Source organism: Leucoraja erinacea, chromosome 3 (assembly GCF_028641065.1).
Source record: "Leucoraja erinacea ecotype New England chromosome 3, Leri_hhj_1, whole genome shotgun sequence".
Lineage (NCBI taxonomy): Eukaryota > Metazoa > Chordata > Chondrichthyes > Rajiformes > Rajidae > Leucoraja > Leucoraja erinaceus.
This window is the reverse complement of record NC_073379.1, coordinates 2,470,287-2,483,793: the sequence shown is the minus strand read 5'-3', so window position 1 is coordinate 2,483,793 and position 13,507 is coordinate 2,470,287. Positions and strand designations below refer to the sequence as shown.

General features: G+C 44.6%; 1 protein-coding gene across 1 annotated transcript in view; it reads right to left on the bottom strand.

The window, feature by feature from the left end:
- iqgap2 (IQ motif containing GTPase activating protein 2) overlaps positions 1-13,507 on the bottom strand; it is a 320,956-nt gene that overhangs the window by 114,963 nt on the left and 192,486 nt on the right. Inside the window, exons 10-13 of the mRNA XM_055631389.1 lie at positions 12,959-13,122; positions 10,306-10,393; positions 5,906-6,069; positions 4,133-4,293 (exon numbers count right to left, since the gene is read on the bottom strand). Of these exons, the coding sequence (XP_055487364.1) occupies positions 4,133-4,293; positions 5,906-6,069; positions 10,306-10,393; positions 12,959-13,122 (577 nt within the window). The remainder of the gene's footprint in view (positions 1-4,132; positions 4,294-5,905; positions 6,070-10,305; positions 10,394-12,958; positions 13,123-13,507) is intronic.

Here is a 13,507-nt window from a genome sequence, read left to right as displayed (position 1 = left end):
TGTCATAATCGTAGCTGGTTGCCGCAAAACCGGTGATTGGACCCCTTCTACGGCAAGGTCTACACAACCTACCCCCTAGTCGACGTCAAGCTACCGGCAACCGGTGACCATTGGGACGTCCACCTACGACCAAACCTACGACAACCTGCGTTCCCCCGTGCCAAGCTACGACAATTCAGTTAGCCGGTACCTGTCGCCGTGGGTTGACGTAGGTAGTTGCCAATGGAATTCATCAAACTCGGCACCGGCAACAACCTACGTCGTCCTGGCGACAGCACATGCGTCAGGCGACGATCGTTGGCGTCAAGCCCACGGGCACCGACTGTCGCCAAAAAGTTTTGAACCTTTCAAAATTCAGCGGCAACCAGAAAAAAGGTACGACTCTTTGGGCGAATGAGGAGACCATACAGGTGACACCCCAGGTTACACAAAAAAGCTGGAGAAACTCAGCGGGTGCAGCAGCATCTATGGAGCGAAGGAAATAGGCAACGTTTCGTCCCGAAACGTTGCCTATTTCCTTCGCTCCATAGATGCTGCTGCATGAGTTTCTCCAGCTTTTTTGTGTAACTTCGATTCTCCACATCTGGTTCCCTCTTAAACACAGGTGACACCCCAGCCTAGTTGCCTAAAAAAATCGCCTAAGTGAGGTCGGAACCCAGTCTTAACCTGGGGAGGACCTGTTCTACCAATCTTCATCCTGCCATTGAAGCCCTTCTCTGGCCCACTGCAGCCATTATTCATTAAAACATAAAACAATAACGCAGCCCAGACCATCACACAAACCAACCCTTCCATTGACTCCATTTACACTTCACGCTGTCTCGGCAAGGCCAGCAGCATAATCAAGGACGAGTCGCACCCTGGCCACTCCCTCTTCTCCACTCTCCCATCAGGCAAAAGGTATAGAAGTGTGAAAACGCACACCTCCAGATTCAGAGACAGTTTCTTCCCAGCTGTATCAGGCAAATGGATCATCCTACCACAACCAGAGAGCACATCGGGGACCCTCAGACTATCTTTGATCAGATTTTACTGGGTTTACCTTGCACCAAACGTAATCCCCTTATCATATAACCATATAACAATTACAGCACGGAAACAGGCCATCTCGACCCTTCTAGTCCGTGCCGAACACATAATCTCCCCTAGTCCCATATACCTGCGCTCAGACCATAACCCTCAATTCCCTTCCCATCCATATAACTATCCAATTTATTTTTAAATGATAAAAACGAACCTGCCTCCACCACCTTCACTGGAAGCTCATTCCACACAGCTACCACTCTCTGAGTAAAGAAGATCCCCCTCATGTTACCCCTAAACATCAGTCCCTTAATTCTCATGTCATGTCCCCTTGTTTGAACCTTCCCTACTCTCAGTGGGAAAAGCTTTTCCACGTCAACTCTGTCTATCCCTCTCATCATTTTAAAAACCTCTATCAAGTCCCCCTTAACCTTCTGCGCTCCAAAGAATAAAGCCTTAACTTGTTCAACCTTTCTCTGTAACTTTTTTTTTTTTTTTTTCTGTACTCTCTCTATTTTGTTGACACCCTTCCTATAATTAGGCGACCAAAATTGTACACCATACTCCAGAATTGGCCTCACCAATGCCTTGTACAATTTTAACATTACATCCCAACTTCTATACTCAGTATATATATATACTGGTCAGGATCGAACCCGGGTCTCTGGTGTCGTGAGGCAGCAGCTCGATACTGTGCCACTCTAATTTTGCAATCTTATTCGGGAAAGGGAAAGGCCATTTAAAATGTTATTTACCAAACACTCAGAATTTAAGATCAATGTTTAAATTGATAAAACATAAATCATAGGAAATTGCAGGCATCTGCACAATATATATACACTGCGAATGGGTAGATTGTAATCATGTATTGTCTTTCCGCTGGCAGGTTAGCACGCAACAAAAGCTTTTCACTGTACCTTGGTACACGGGACAATAAACTAAACTAAACATCTCAGGAACTTTCCAAATTCAAAGCGAGTAAAATTCAAAGTACAAGTGAAAGATTTCACATCAGCATTTGCTATTTTCATCCCCATTCTATCTGCAAGGGCACATTAGACGCGAGCTGTGCAGATGACTGCTCGCTGGAACTACCCAAGGCTGGAAGCAGCTGGCACTGGAAGCAAGAGGAAACTGTACAGCTCATACATGAAGCAATCAGTCAGGGTGGATGAGATAACAGCTTGCATGCGGAAGCAGCATTTTCCAGACGCATGCGCTTTGATCGATTGATCGAAAGCTGCAGTATGTAAACAGGCCCTTCAGCCCATGCCGAGCATTCATCACCCATTCACACTAGTTAGCCCACTTTCTCATCCACTCCCGACACACTAGGAACAATATATAGAGGCCAACTAACCTAAAAATCTGTAGGATTTTAGGATATGAAAAGAAACCGGAGCACCCGAGTGAAGCCAACATGGTCATAGGGTGATCGCGCAAAAATGCACAGGGAGTACGTGCGAACTCCACGGAGATAGGTCCTTGGAGTGTGGCAGGTAACCAAAGAGAAAACCCATGCAGGTCACGGGGAGAATGTACAAACTCCGTACAGACAGCACCCGAGGTCAGGATCGAACCCGGGTCTCTGGTGTCGTGAGGCAGCAGCTCGATACTGTGCCACTCTAATTTTGCAATCTTATTCGGGAAAGGGAAAGGCTATTCAAAATTTTATTTACCAAGCACTCAGAATTTAAGATCAATGTTTAAATTGATAAAACATAAATAGAAACATAGAAACATAGAAATTAGGTGCAGGAGTAGGCCATTCGGCCCTTCGAGCCTGCACCGCCATTCAATGTGATCATGGCTGATCATCCAACTCAGTATCCCGTACCTGCCTTCTCTCCATACCCTCTGATCCCCTTATCCACAAGGGCCACATCTAACTCCCTAAATATAGCCAATGAACTGGCCTCAACTACCCTCTGTGGCAGAGAGTTCCAGAGATTCACCACTCTCTGTGTGAAAAAAGTTCTTCTCATCTCGGTTTTAAAGGATTTCCCCTTTATCCTTAAGCTGTGACCTGTGTCCTGGACTTCCCCAACATCGGGAACAATCTTCCTGCATCTAGCCTGTCCAACCCCTTAAGAATTTTGTAAGTTTCTATAAGATCCCCCTCTCAATCTCCTAAATTCTAAGGAGTATAAACCAAGTCTATCCAGTCTTTCTTCATAAGACAGTCCTGCCATCCCAGGAATCAGTGTGGTGAACCTTCTCTGCACTCCCTCTATGGCAATAATGTCCTTCCTCAGATTTGGAGACCAAAACTATACGCAAATCATAGGAAATTGCAGGCATCTGCACAATTTGGGTCCATGCGCCAGAACATTCAATTTGGGAGAGAAAAGTAAAAAATCCTGATCAATAAATGGCATGGTGGCGCAGCGGTAGAGTCGCTGCCTTGCAGTGCCAGGGACCCGGGTTCGATCCTGACCACGGGTGCTGTATGTACGGAGTTTGTACATTCTCCCCGAGACCGGCGTGGGTTTTCTCAGAGAACTCCAAGGACGTTTCAAAGTTAATTGGCTTGGTATAAATGTAAAATTGTATATTCTTCATTAGTACAGGTGTCAGAGGTTATGGGGAGAAGGCAGGAGAATGGGGTTAGGAGAGAGAGATAGATCAGCCATGATTGAATGGCGGAGTAGACTTAATGGGCCAAATGAACTAATTCTGCTCCGATTCACCAGGTGGCTCCAGCAATGGTTAGAGACCGACATCAGGGAGTTTCGACCGCCCTGTCGTGGTAGCTTTGACCACTCCGACGTGGGGGGCTTCGATCGCTCGACGAGGGGGCTTCGACTGCCGGCTGCGGGAGATTCAATCGCCCTCACTGAGGATGGTTTGACTGTCCCGACTGCGCGACAATAAAGAGGAAGGAGGTTGGACTTTATCGCCTTCCATCACAGTGAGGAACGTGGGGAATCCGCTGTGGTGGATGTTTATGTTAACTTTCATGTAGTTGTGTGTCTTGTTGCTCTTGTTTTAGTATGGCTGTATGGTAATTCGAATTTCACTCTATCTTAATTGTACATGTGACAATAAACTGACCTTGAAACCTTGACCTTGAAACCTTGACCCTATTCCTTATGACCTTGTGACCTACCGCTGGGTGTATGCATCTTGCAGGTTGCTAATTCCAATAGCTGGGCTGGTGAGGTGCTGTATCATTTCCTCAACGTTGTTCAGGGTCAGAGCTCCATTCAGTTGTGCTACTGCTGACAACATCTCCACAGCGATTGCCAGCTCTTCGTGTGTCAGCTTCCCCTGCAAAAAGTGGCGAGCAGAGAAATTAAACAAATTACATACGACTGGTGATAAGTTGCTGTCTCAAGCCTGGCTTTATTTTCTTTGAGGTTTAATTACTTTAAAGATTGTGGCAAAAGAGCGCACTCCTTTGAATTTACAAAGGCACTGCAGCGCCTTTGTTTAATATAGAATATCGAAAAAATGTGTGCAGGAAGGAACTGTAGATGCTGATTTACACCGAAGATAGACACAGAAATCTAGAGTAACTCAGATGGTCAGACAGCATCTTTGGAGAAAAGGAATAGGTGACATTTCAGGTCGAGTCTCTTCTCCAGACTGGGTGAAGTTTCGTGTTGAGACCCTTCTTCAGACAGGTCTGAACGAGGTTCTCAACCTGAAACGTCACCTATTCTTTTTCTCCAGAGATGCAGCCTGACCCGTTGAGTTACTCCGTCTTTGGTGTCTATGGAATAAAACAGCACAGAAACAGGCCATTCAGCCCACAATGTCTGTGCTGTCCATGATGAACCTGCCTCCACATTATCTACATCCCACAATTCCCTGCATGTCCACATGCCTCTCCAAAGTCTCTCAATTGCACCATCTTGGACATTTTATTACAGAACAAATGACAGATGACGAGGATATTTATAGGCAACGACGTATGCTGTCTGTACAGGCGAATATTCGCTCATGTAAATTTGGTGCATGTACAGATGTGGTGAAGATGTCTCTGTTTAGAGCATATTGCACACCACTCTACACTGCACACCTGTGGTCAAACTATGGAAAGACAAGTTTACAGAGACTCACTGCTAAGGAAACCTAGATGGTGTAGTGTTAGTACATGTATGTGGCTACAGGAGTCAGTACTTTAGAAGCTATCCTAAGAAATCATATGTATAAATTCATTTGCAGGATAAATGACTGAAAATTAAATTACCGTGGATTTATCAAACATAAGGTTTAGCACTACACGCTACCAACCTGTTCTAGTACAGCCCCCATAATAACATGCCGAAGTGGAATATTGCCCAAGGTTGTCCACAACACATCCAATCTGGTCAAATGCACTATTCATAATCTATTCATAATCACCTGCAATATCATTAGTGTTGTCAAGTAACACCTAATCCCCTTAACAATCTTATATGTTTCAATAAGATACCCTCTCATCCTTCTAAACTCCAGAGTATACAAGCCCAGCCGCTCCATTCTCTCAGCATATGACAGTCCCACCATCCCGGGAATTAATCTGGTGAACCTACGCTGCACTCCCTCAACCCCTGTGTTTCCTCTCACACTCCAAAGTTTGGAGGTATAATTGGCTTGGTATAATTGTAAAATTGTCCCGAGTGTGTGTAGGCTGGTGTTAGTGTGCAGGGGGGGGGGTCGCTGGTCGGCACGCACTCAGTGGGCAGAAAAGCCTGTTTCTGCGCTGTGTCTCCAAACCAAACAAAACGTCTGATACGACTGTAAAGCTGCCGCAAGTCAGACATTCGCTGCTCCAATTCACACGACAAATAAACACTCGTGTCTTGTCTTGTTTGCTGCAGGGTAGAGGGAATATCTGAAACAATGTGCCTTTCATCGCATTTTGTAAGCAGTTATTTTGACACCAAATATTTACCTCGGGATTCTGCCTCTGCAGGTTGGACAGCTCCAACTGATACAAGTCAGGCATGTCTGGATTCACCCCAGGCAACTGTGCCTCAGGCAACATCAGCGCTTTCACAGTCTGCACTGCATCATTGTTGAGGATAGCAGCATTTATTTTATCAACGGCTTCAAGCTCTTGATGGAATTTTAAAAAAGAGACAAATTCACGGGTTACAGAACCTATCGCATACTTTTGAAAATTGTACAAAAATTAATAATTAAAAATTTCTGGACTGATAATTTTTGGAATAATTTCTGAAGTTGTTAATACTAAATTGGATCCAGACTCAAAACTAATAATACTTGGAATATCAAAACAAAGTTTAACACTCACAACAAGCTAAAGAAACTTCCTCGACTACAGTATAATAACTGGGAAAAAATTAATATAAAATTTTTGGAAAGGCCCTATAACCCCCACAATTAAAATGTGGATCGTGGAAATATCGGAGACCCTACATCTAGAAAGAATCAGACTTGTCTTAATGGACAAACAAGAACTTTTTGTTAAAATATGGGCTCCATTCATTAACTATTTGAAGCGATAGATTGGCCCGGCACGAAAACCCAACTGAAGCTTGAACTCAGGATTAGATGAAAAGTTATACTTTATAATCTACGAACTTATCTCCAATGACGTATTATAAGTAATTAATTCCACCTTTTCTCTTTTTTGATATTTGTAATTCTTTTTTTCTCTTTCTCTCTCTTTCTATCTACATAAAAAAACACTAGAAGCAGAATTAATCGACAATTGAAAATTTTAATAATGTATGATTGATGTATATGAAAAGTTTTTTAAACTATAATATGTAACTATACTTTACCATAATATGTTTGCTTCTAATAAAAATTATTTAAAACATTTGTTTTTAAATCTATCGCAACGGGGTTATACTGCTGTAGAATGTGGCCACGAGGCAGAACCGCACACTCTTTCTTTAGCAGTGGCAGATTGTAATGGCCATTTGGTCAAACACGCACTGAGTGTGCCTTGGCTCTGTCCTATCTCCCTGTCAGTAACCTGTAGCTCGGCCTACCGGAGCCAAATACAGAGCTGGAGCAATTCAGAGGGTCATACAGCAGCTGTGGAGGCAGAAGGATGGTTCGGGGTCAAGAGCCTGGGATGTACGTTGAAAAAGAAGAGTGAAAACCCACACCTCCAGATTCAAGGACAGTTTCTTCCCAGCTGTTATCAGGCAACTGAACCATCCTACCACCACTAGAGAGCAATCCTGAGCTACTATCTACCTCATTGGAGACACTCAGATTATCTTTGATCAGACTTTACTGCCTTCATCTTGCACTTAAATGATATTCCCTACATCTTGTATCTGTACACTGTGAATGGCTCGATTGTAATCATTGTAATCTTAAGGGGTTGGACAGGCTAGATGCAGGAAGATTGTTCCCGATGTTGGGGAAGTCCAGGACAAGGGGTCACAGCTTAAGGATAAGGGGGAAATCCTTTAAAACCGAGATGAGGAGAACTTTTTTTCACACAGAGAGTGGTGAATCTCTGGAACTCTCTGCCACAGAGGGTAGTTGAGGCCAGTTCATTGGCTATATTTAAGAGGGAGTTAGATGTGGCCCTTGTGGCCAAGGGGATCAGAGGGTATGGAGAGAAGGCAGGTACGGGATACTGAGTTGGATGATCAGCCATGATCATATTGAATGGCGGTGCAGGCTCGAAGGGCCGAATGGCCTACTCCTGCACCTAATTTCTATGTTTCTATGTATTCACAAGTTATAGGAGTAGAATTAGGCCATTTGGCCCATCGAGTCTACTCTGCCATTCAATCACGGCTGATCTCTGCTGCCTAATCCCATTTTCCTGCCTTCTCCCCATAACCCTTGGACACCCGTCCTAATCAAGAGCTTGTCTATGTCTGCTTTAAAAATATCCACTGACTTGGCCTCCACGGCCCTCTGTGGCAATGAGTTCCACAGATTAACTTCCCTCTGACGAAAGACGGTCCTCCTCACCTCCTTTCTAAAAGAGCGCCCTTTAATTCTGAGACTATGTCCTCTGGTCCTGGACTCTCCCACCAGTGGAAATATCCTCTCCACATCCACTCTATCTGTGCCTTTTATTACTCTGTACGTTTCAATGAGGTCCCCCCTCAACCTTCTAAACTCCATTGAGTGGAGGCCCAGTGCTGTCAAACGCTCATCATATGCTGACCCACTCATTCATGGAATTATTTTTGTAAACCTCCTCTGGACCCTCTCCAGAGCCAGCACACCAAATCATTAATATACAACGTGAAGAGAAGCAGTCCCAGCACCGACCCTTATCGAACTCCGCTAGTCACTGGCAGCCAACCTGAAAAAAGCGCCTTGTATTGCAACTCCTTGCCTTCTGCCATCCAGCCAACCTGCTATCCATGCTAGTATCTTCCCTTTAATACCATGGGCTCTCATCGTCCCTAGAAGCCTGACATGCGGCACCTTATTGAAGGCCTTCAGAAAATCTAGATAAACAACATCGACAGCCTCCCCTCTGTCTGTCCTGTTATTAACTTCCTCAAAGAACTCTAGCAGATTCACCAGGCAAGATCTTCCCTGCACAAAACCATACTGACTTCGGCCCATTTTATCGTGAACTTCCAAGCACTGCGAAACCTCATCCTTTATAATCGACTCTGAAATCTTACCAACCACCGAAGTCAATCTTCAGGAACAACTCCTAACTCTAGTGATTCTTGAAATGTCACAACTAATGCTTCCACAATCTCTGAGGCCACCTCCTACAGAACCCTGGGGTGCAGTCCATCCAGTCCAGGTGACTTATCCACCCTCAGACCTTTCCGTTTTCCCAGCGCCTTCTCTTTGCCTTTCCGCTGATGGGTCAGCACGCAACAAAAGCTTTTCACTGTACCTCGGTACTCGTGACAATAAATAAACTAAACTATCCCTCTGTTTGAACCATGGGGTTCCTCTGTCAGTTTGTATCTTTGCACCACATTGCATCATCTGCAATCACTCGCGCCTCCGATTTATAGCATGTGTCCATCCAACTAGCTTTTTGAAAGCCTTGACTGCAATGACCACTTTCCACACTGAATACTTTGCTTAGCTACTCCCACCCACAAGATAACATTTAATTTGCGGCATCCCATGTTGGACAAGCCAGTACAGGTAGTCGTCCCTCTATTTACCCTACTTTGTCGATCGTTTCTCGATGAAATCTCCTCTTAACATTCTTGGCCGAGCTTACATTAGCCCCAGATTCTTCAGTTTAATCTTGCAGCAAAAAATGGTCATTCTGGGAATGATTTTTTTTAGTCATTTCCTTCTGTGGGGTCTCCAGGATTTTCAACCCAGCAATCATGCACCGTCCTCTCAAACCAGAAGCAATATCAACTCTTAGCAGGGTAATGGTGAACCACTGATCAATTTATCTTTCAAACCACCAGATTCTTGATTAGTACGGGTGTCAGGGGTTAGAGACAATAGACCATAGACAATAGGTGCAGGAGTAGGCCATTCGGCCCCTTGAGCCAGCACCGCCATTCAATGCGATCATGGCTGATCATCCCCAATCAGTACCCAGTTCCTGCCTTCTCCTCATATCCCTGACTCCACCATCTTTAACAGCCCTATCTAGTTCTCTCTTGAAAGCATCCAGAGACCCGGCCTCCACCGCCCTCTGCGGCAGAGAATTCCACAGACTCGCCACTCTCTGTGAGAAAAATTGTTTCCTCGTCTCCGTTCTAAATGGCTTACCCCTTATTCTTAAATTGTGGCCCCTGTTTCTGGACTCCCCCAACATGTCCCAAAAATTCCGGAAGATTGTGGGCAGAAGGCAGGAGAATGGGGTTGAGAGGGAAAGATAGGTCAGCCATGATTGAATGGCGGGGTGGACTTGAAGGGCTGAATGGCCTAATTCTGCTCCTCGTATTTATGAGAGTTGCCCTCTGTTATCAGCTAGAGAGCAGTTCCAAACCTTCAATTTACTTAATTACAAACCTTAGACTTTTTCTCTTGAACTGTGATGATATCTATGTATAGTGTTAACTGATTTAATTAGATAACATGCAAACACAAACTTTTCACTGTATTTTGCTACACTGGACAATAATAATATAATAATAATAATTATCTTATTTATATAGCACATTTTTAGTCAACTTGCATTGACCCCAAAGTGCTTCACATAATTACATTACATTTACACACAGACAAAGGTGGGTGAAGTGTCTTGCCCCAAGGACACAACGACAGTATGCACTCCAAGCGGGATTCGAACCAGCTACCTTCCGGTCGCCAGCCGAACACTTAGCCCATTGCGCCATCTGTTGTCCCAATAATAAACCAATACCAATAAAATTATAGTTCAATACCGGGTAAACGCATGGTTCAACTTACTAAGTTTATGGGCTCTGGCCTGGTCATTGGAAAGGCTGATACCTGCTTGAAGATCATCTTTGTTTAGCATACCAGAAAAACTCTCTTGCTGAGAAAAACAAAAGAACAACATGCATTGATATTAGTTGCACAGTTAATAATGCCTTTTCAATAATCTTTATATTTTTGGCACACAGAACCAACTGGTTACATTTGCGTGAAGATTGTTCTGGTTACTGACCTGGGCCTGTGGAATCAGCCCTGTGTGTCAATTGTACATTCTGCTTTGAGACTTTGGCTTAGAGTTGGTTGGGCTGGGCCACACCCAGATACTTTCTCTGGATCAGTTTGTCTTGGTGTCAGCATGACAGGGAAACTAACTGGGATCTTATAGAAACATATACAATACTTAAGGGATTGGACAGGCTAGATCCAGGAAAAATATTCCCCATGTTGGGACAATCCAGAACCAGGGGGTCACAGTTCAGGAATAAGGGGTAGGCCAATTAGGACTGAGACGAGGAAACACTTTTTCACCCAGAAGGTTGTGAATCTGTGGAATTCTCTGCCAGAGAAGGCAGTGGAGGCCAATTCACTGGATGTTTTCTAGATAGTTACATTTAGCTCTTAGGGCTAACGGAATCAATAGATGATAGGTGCATAAGTAGGCCATTCGGCCCTTCGAGCCAGCTCCGCCATTCACTGTGATCATGGCTGATCATCCACAATCAGTACCCCGTTCCTGCCTTCTCCCCATATCCCCTGATTCTGCTATCTTTAAGAGCCCTATCTAACTCTCTCTTGAAAGTATCCAGAAAGCCGGCCTCCACCGCCCTCTGAGGCAGAGAATTCCACAGGTTCACAACTCTCTGTGAGAAAAAGTGTTTCCTCATCTCCATTCTAAATGGCTTACCCCATAGTCTTAAACTGTGGCCCCTGGATCTGGACTCCCCCAACATCGGGAACATGCTTCTGCCTCTAGCGTGTCCCCTAATAATCTTATATGTTTCAATAAGATCCGCTCTCATCCATCTAATTCCAGAGTATACAATCCCAGCCCCTCCATTCTCTCAGCCTGGTTCTGGATTCCCCCAGAACCAGGTGCCACAGTTTAAGAATAAGGGATTTGGAACGGAGATGAGGAAACACTTTTGTGTCTGTGGAATTCTCTGGTTCTCTCGATGCTTTCAAGAGAGAGTTAGATAGAGCTCTTAGGGATAGTGGAGTTAAGGGGTATGAAGAGAAGGCAGGAACGGGGTACTAACTGTTCGAGGTTACCTAAAATTGGAGAAGTCCATATTTATATAGTTGGATTGTAGGCTACCCAAGCGGAATATGAGGTATGAGATGCTGGTTTACACCAAAGATAGACACAAGATGCTGGAGTAACTCAGCGGGTCGGGCAGCATCTCTGGAGAAAAGGAATAGGTGACGTTTCGACTCAGACCATTCTTCAGACTGAGCGTGGAATATGAGGTGGAATGGAACCAAAGACAGAGAAGTAACTTAACTGGTCAGGCAGCATCTCTAGAGCGAAGGAATAGGTGACGTCTCGGGTCGAGACCCTTCTTCAGACACTGGAAATGATTTCAGTGGGGCAGGGGCAGGCAGATACGCGGTTGGGTGCTGTGGAGGGCAGACAGTTGTAAGTGATACAATGCCTTCCCAGGCACTGACTCTAAGTTTGTCTTGGTACTGCATCCAGCAAGGTGAATTGGTGACAGCCATCCATGAGAGGGTCAAGGATTGGCTTGGAGCAGTATTCCCAGTCAGGGAGATGGAGGGGCGGCTTGGAATAACGTTCCTGATCAGCGATATTAAGTTTGACTTCATGTCACTGCAAGGGCAACATAGCCTGCAATTGCTTGAGGATTAGGTATGACAAACACATCAAGGCTCAGGTCAATGTCAAATTGGCTGTGGATAGGTTGTTGTCCGCTATTGGGAGGGTCTATGACTAGAGGTCATAGTCTCAGAATTAAAGGACGTTCTTTTAGGAAGGAGATGAGGAGAAATTTATTTAGTCAGCATGTGGTGAATCTGTGGAATTCTTTGCCACTGAAGGCTGTGGGGGCCAAGGCAGTGGATATCTTTAAGATAGAGATAGATAGATTCTTGATTAGCGCGGGTGTCAAGGGCTATGGGATGAAGGCAGGAGAATGGGGTTGCGAGGGAAAGCTAGATCAGCCATGATTGAATGGTGGAGTAGACTTGATGGACCGAATGGCCTAATTCTGCTCCTATCGCATGCACTAATCCAGCACTTTTTTGTAAAGCAGCATCAGCAGTTCGCTGTTTCTCCATTGAACTGCTATTCACTCAGTTGTTGTACAGACTGTTATCATAGATTCTTGATTAGTACGGATGTCAGGGGTTTGGGGGGTAGAAGGCAGGACAATTGGGGTTATGAGGGAAAGATAGATCAGCCATGAATGAATGGCGGAGTAGACTCGATGGGCCAAATGGCCTAAACATACTCCTATTCCTTATGACCCTAGTATCCGAGATAAAATCCCTGTGACATTAGCCCTTTTGCTAAAATGCATTGAATGCATTGATCAATTCCTGTAAACAGAAAAACGGCTGCAAACAAATGGAAACCAAAAGTAAAGCAGATTATTTAGTGTTGTGCTTAACGTCTAGTGTTGTGCTCAATGTCAAAACTCCACTCCACCTGTGATTTCTGCTCTCGTTCAGTGTGGAGATTCGTCAGATACCACGGTGCATTCTCCTGGTACACTGCCGCAAGACTGAGTGAAGGGGCCTGCAGACCGGACAGTAAATCATTCTCATCCTGTTTCTCCAGAGCTTGGTTCACCCTCTGCAGAGCCTTATTTACTAAGGAATGAAAGGGCAGAATGTAAACAGGTGCACAGTTTTGTAACTTACAGCAGGAAGGCAGAGAAAGTCCGAGTTTGCAAACAATGATCGCAAATACAGGAAGAGACCTACATCTCCCACTGAATGACAAATAGTCACATTCAGTTGTCATTGTTCTCAGCAATGAGAAGAAGCATACTGCATTCCAAACTTGACAGTACAAGAAGGTTCATGGAAATGGTTGGTTGGTACATATTTACTTCCTAGTGCAAGTATCACCAGGTGGCGCCACCAGCCGTGGCTGCCTCGCCAACAGTCTGTCCTTTCTTCTTTTTGTTATTTTTAGTATGTGTTAAAAGTATGTTTTCGTGTTCCTTGGTTTGTTTTATATGAGAGAGGGGGT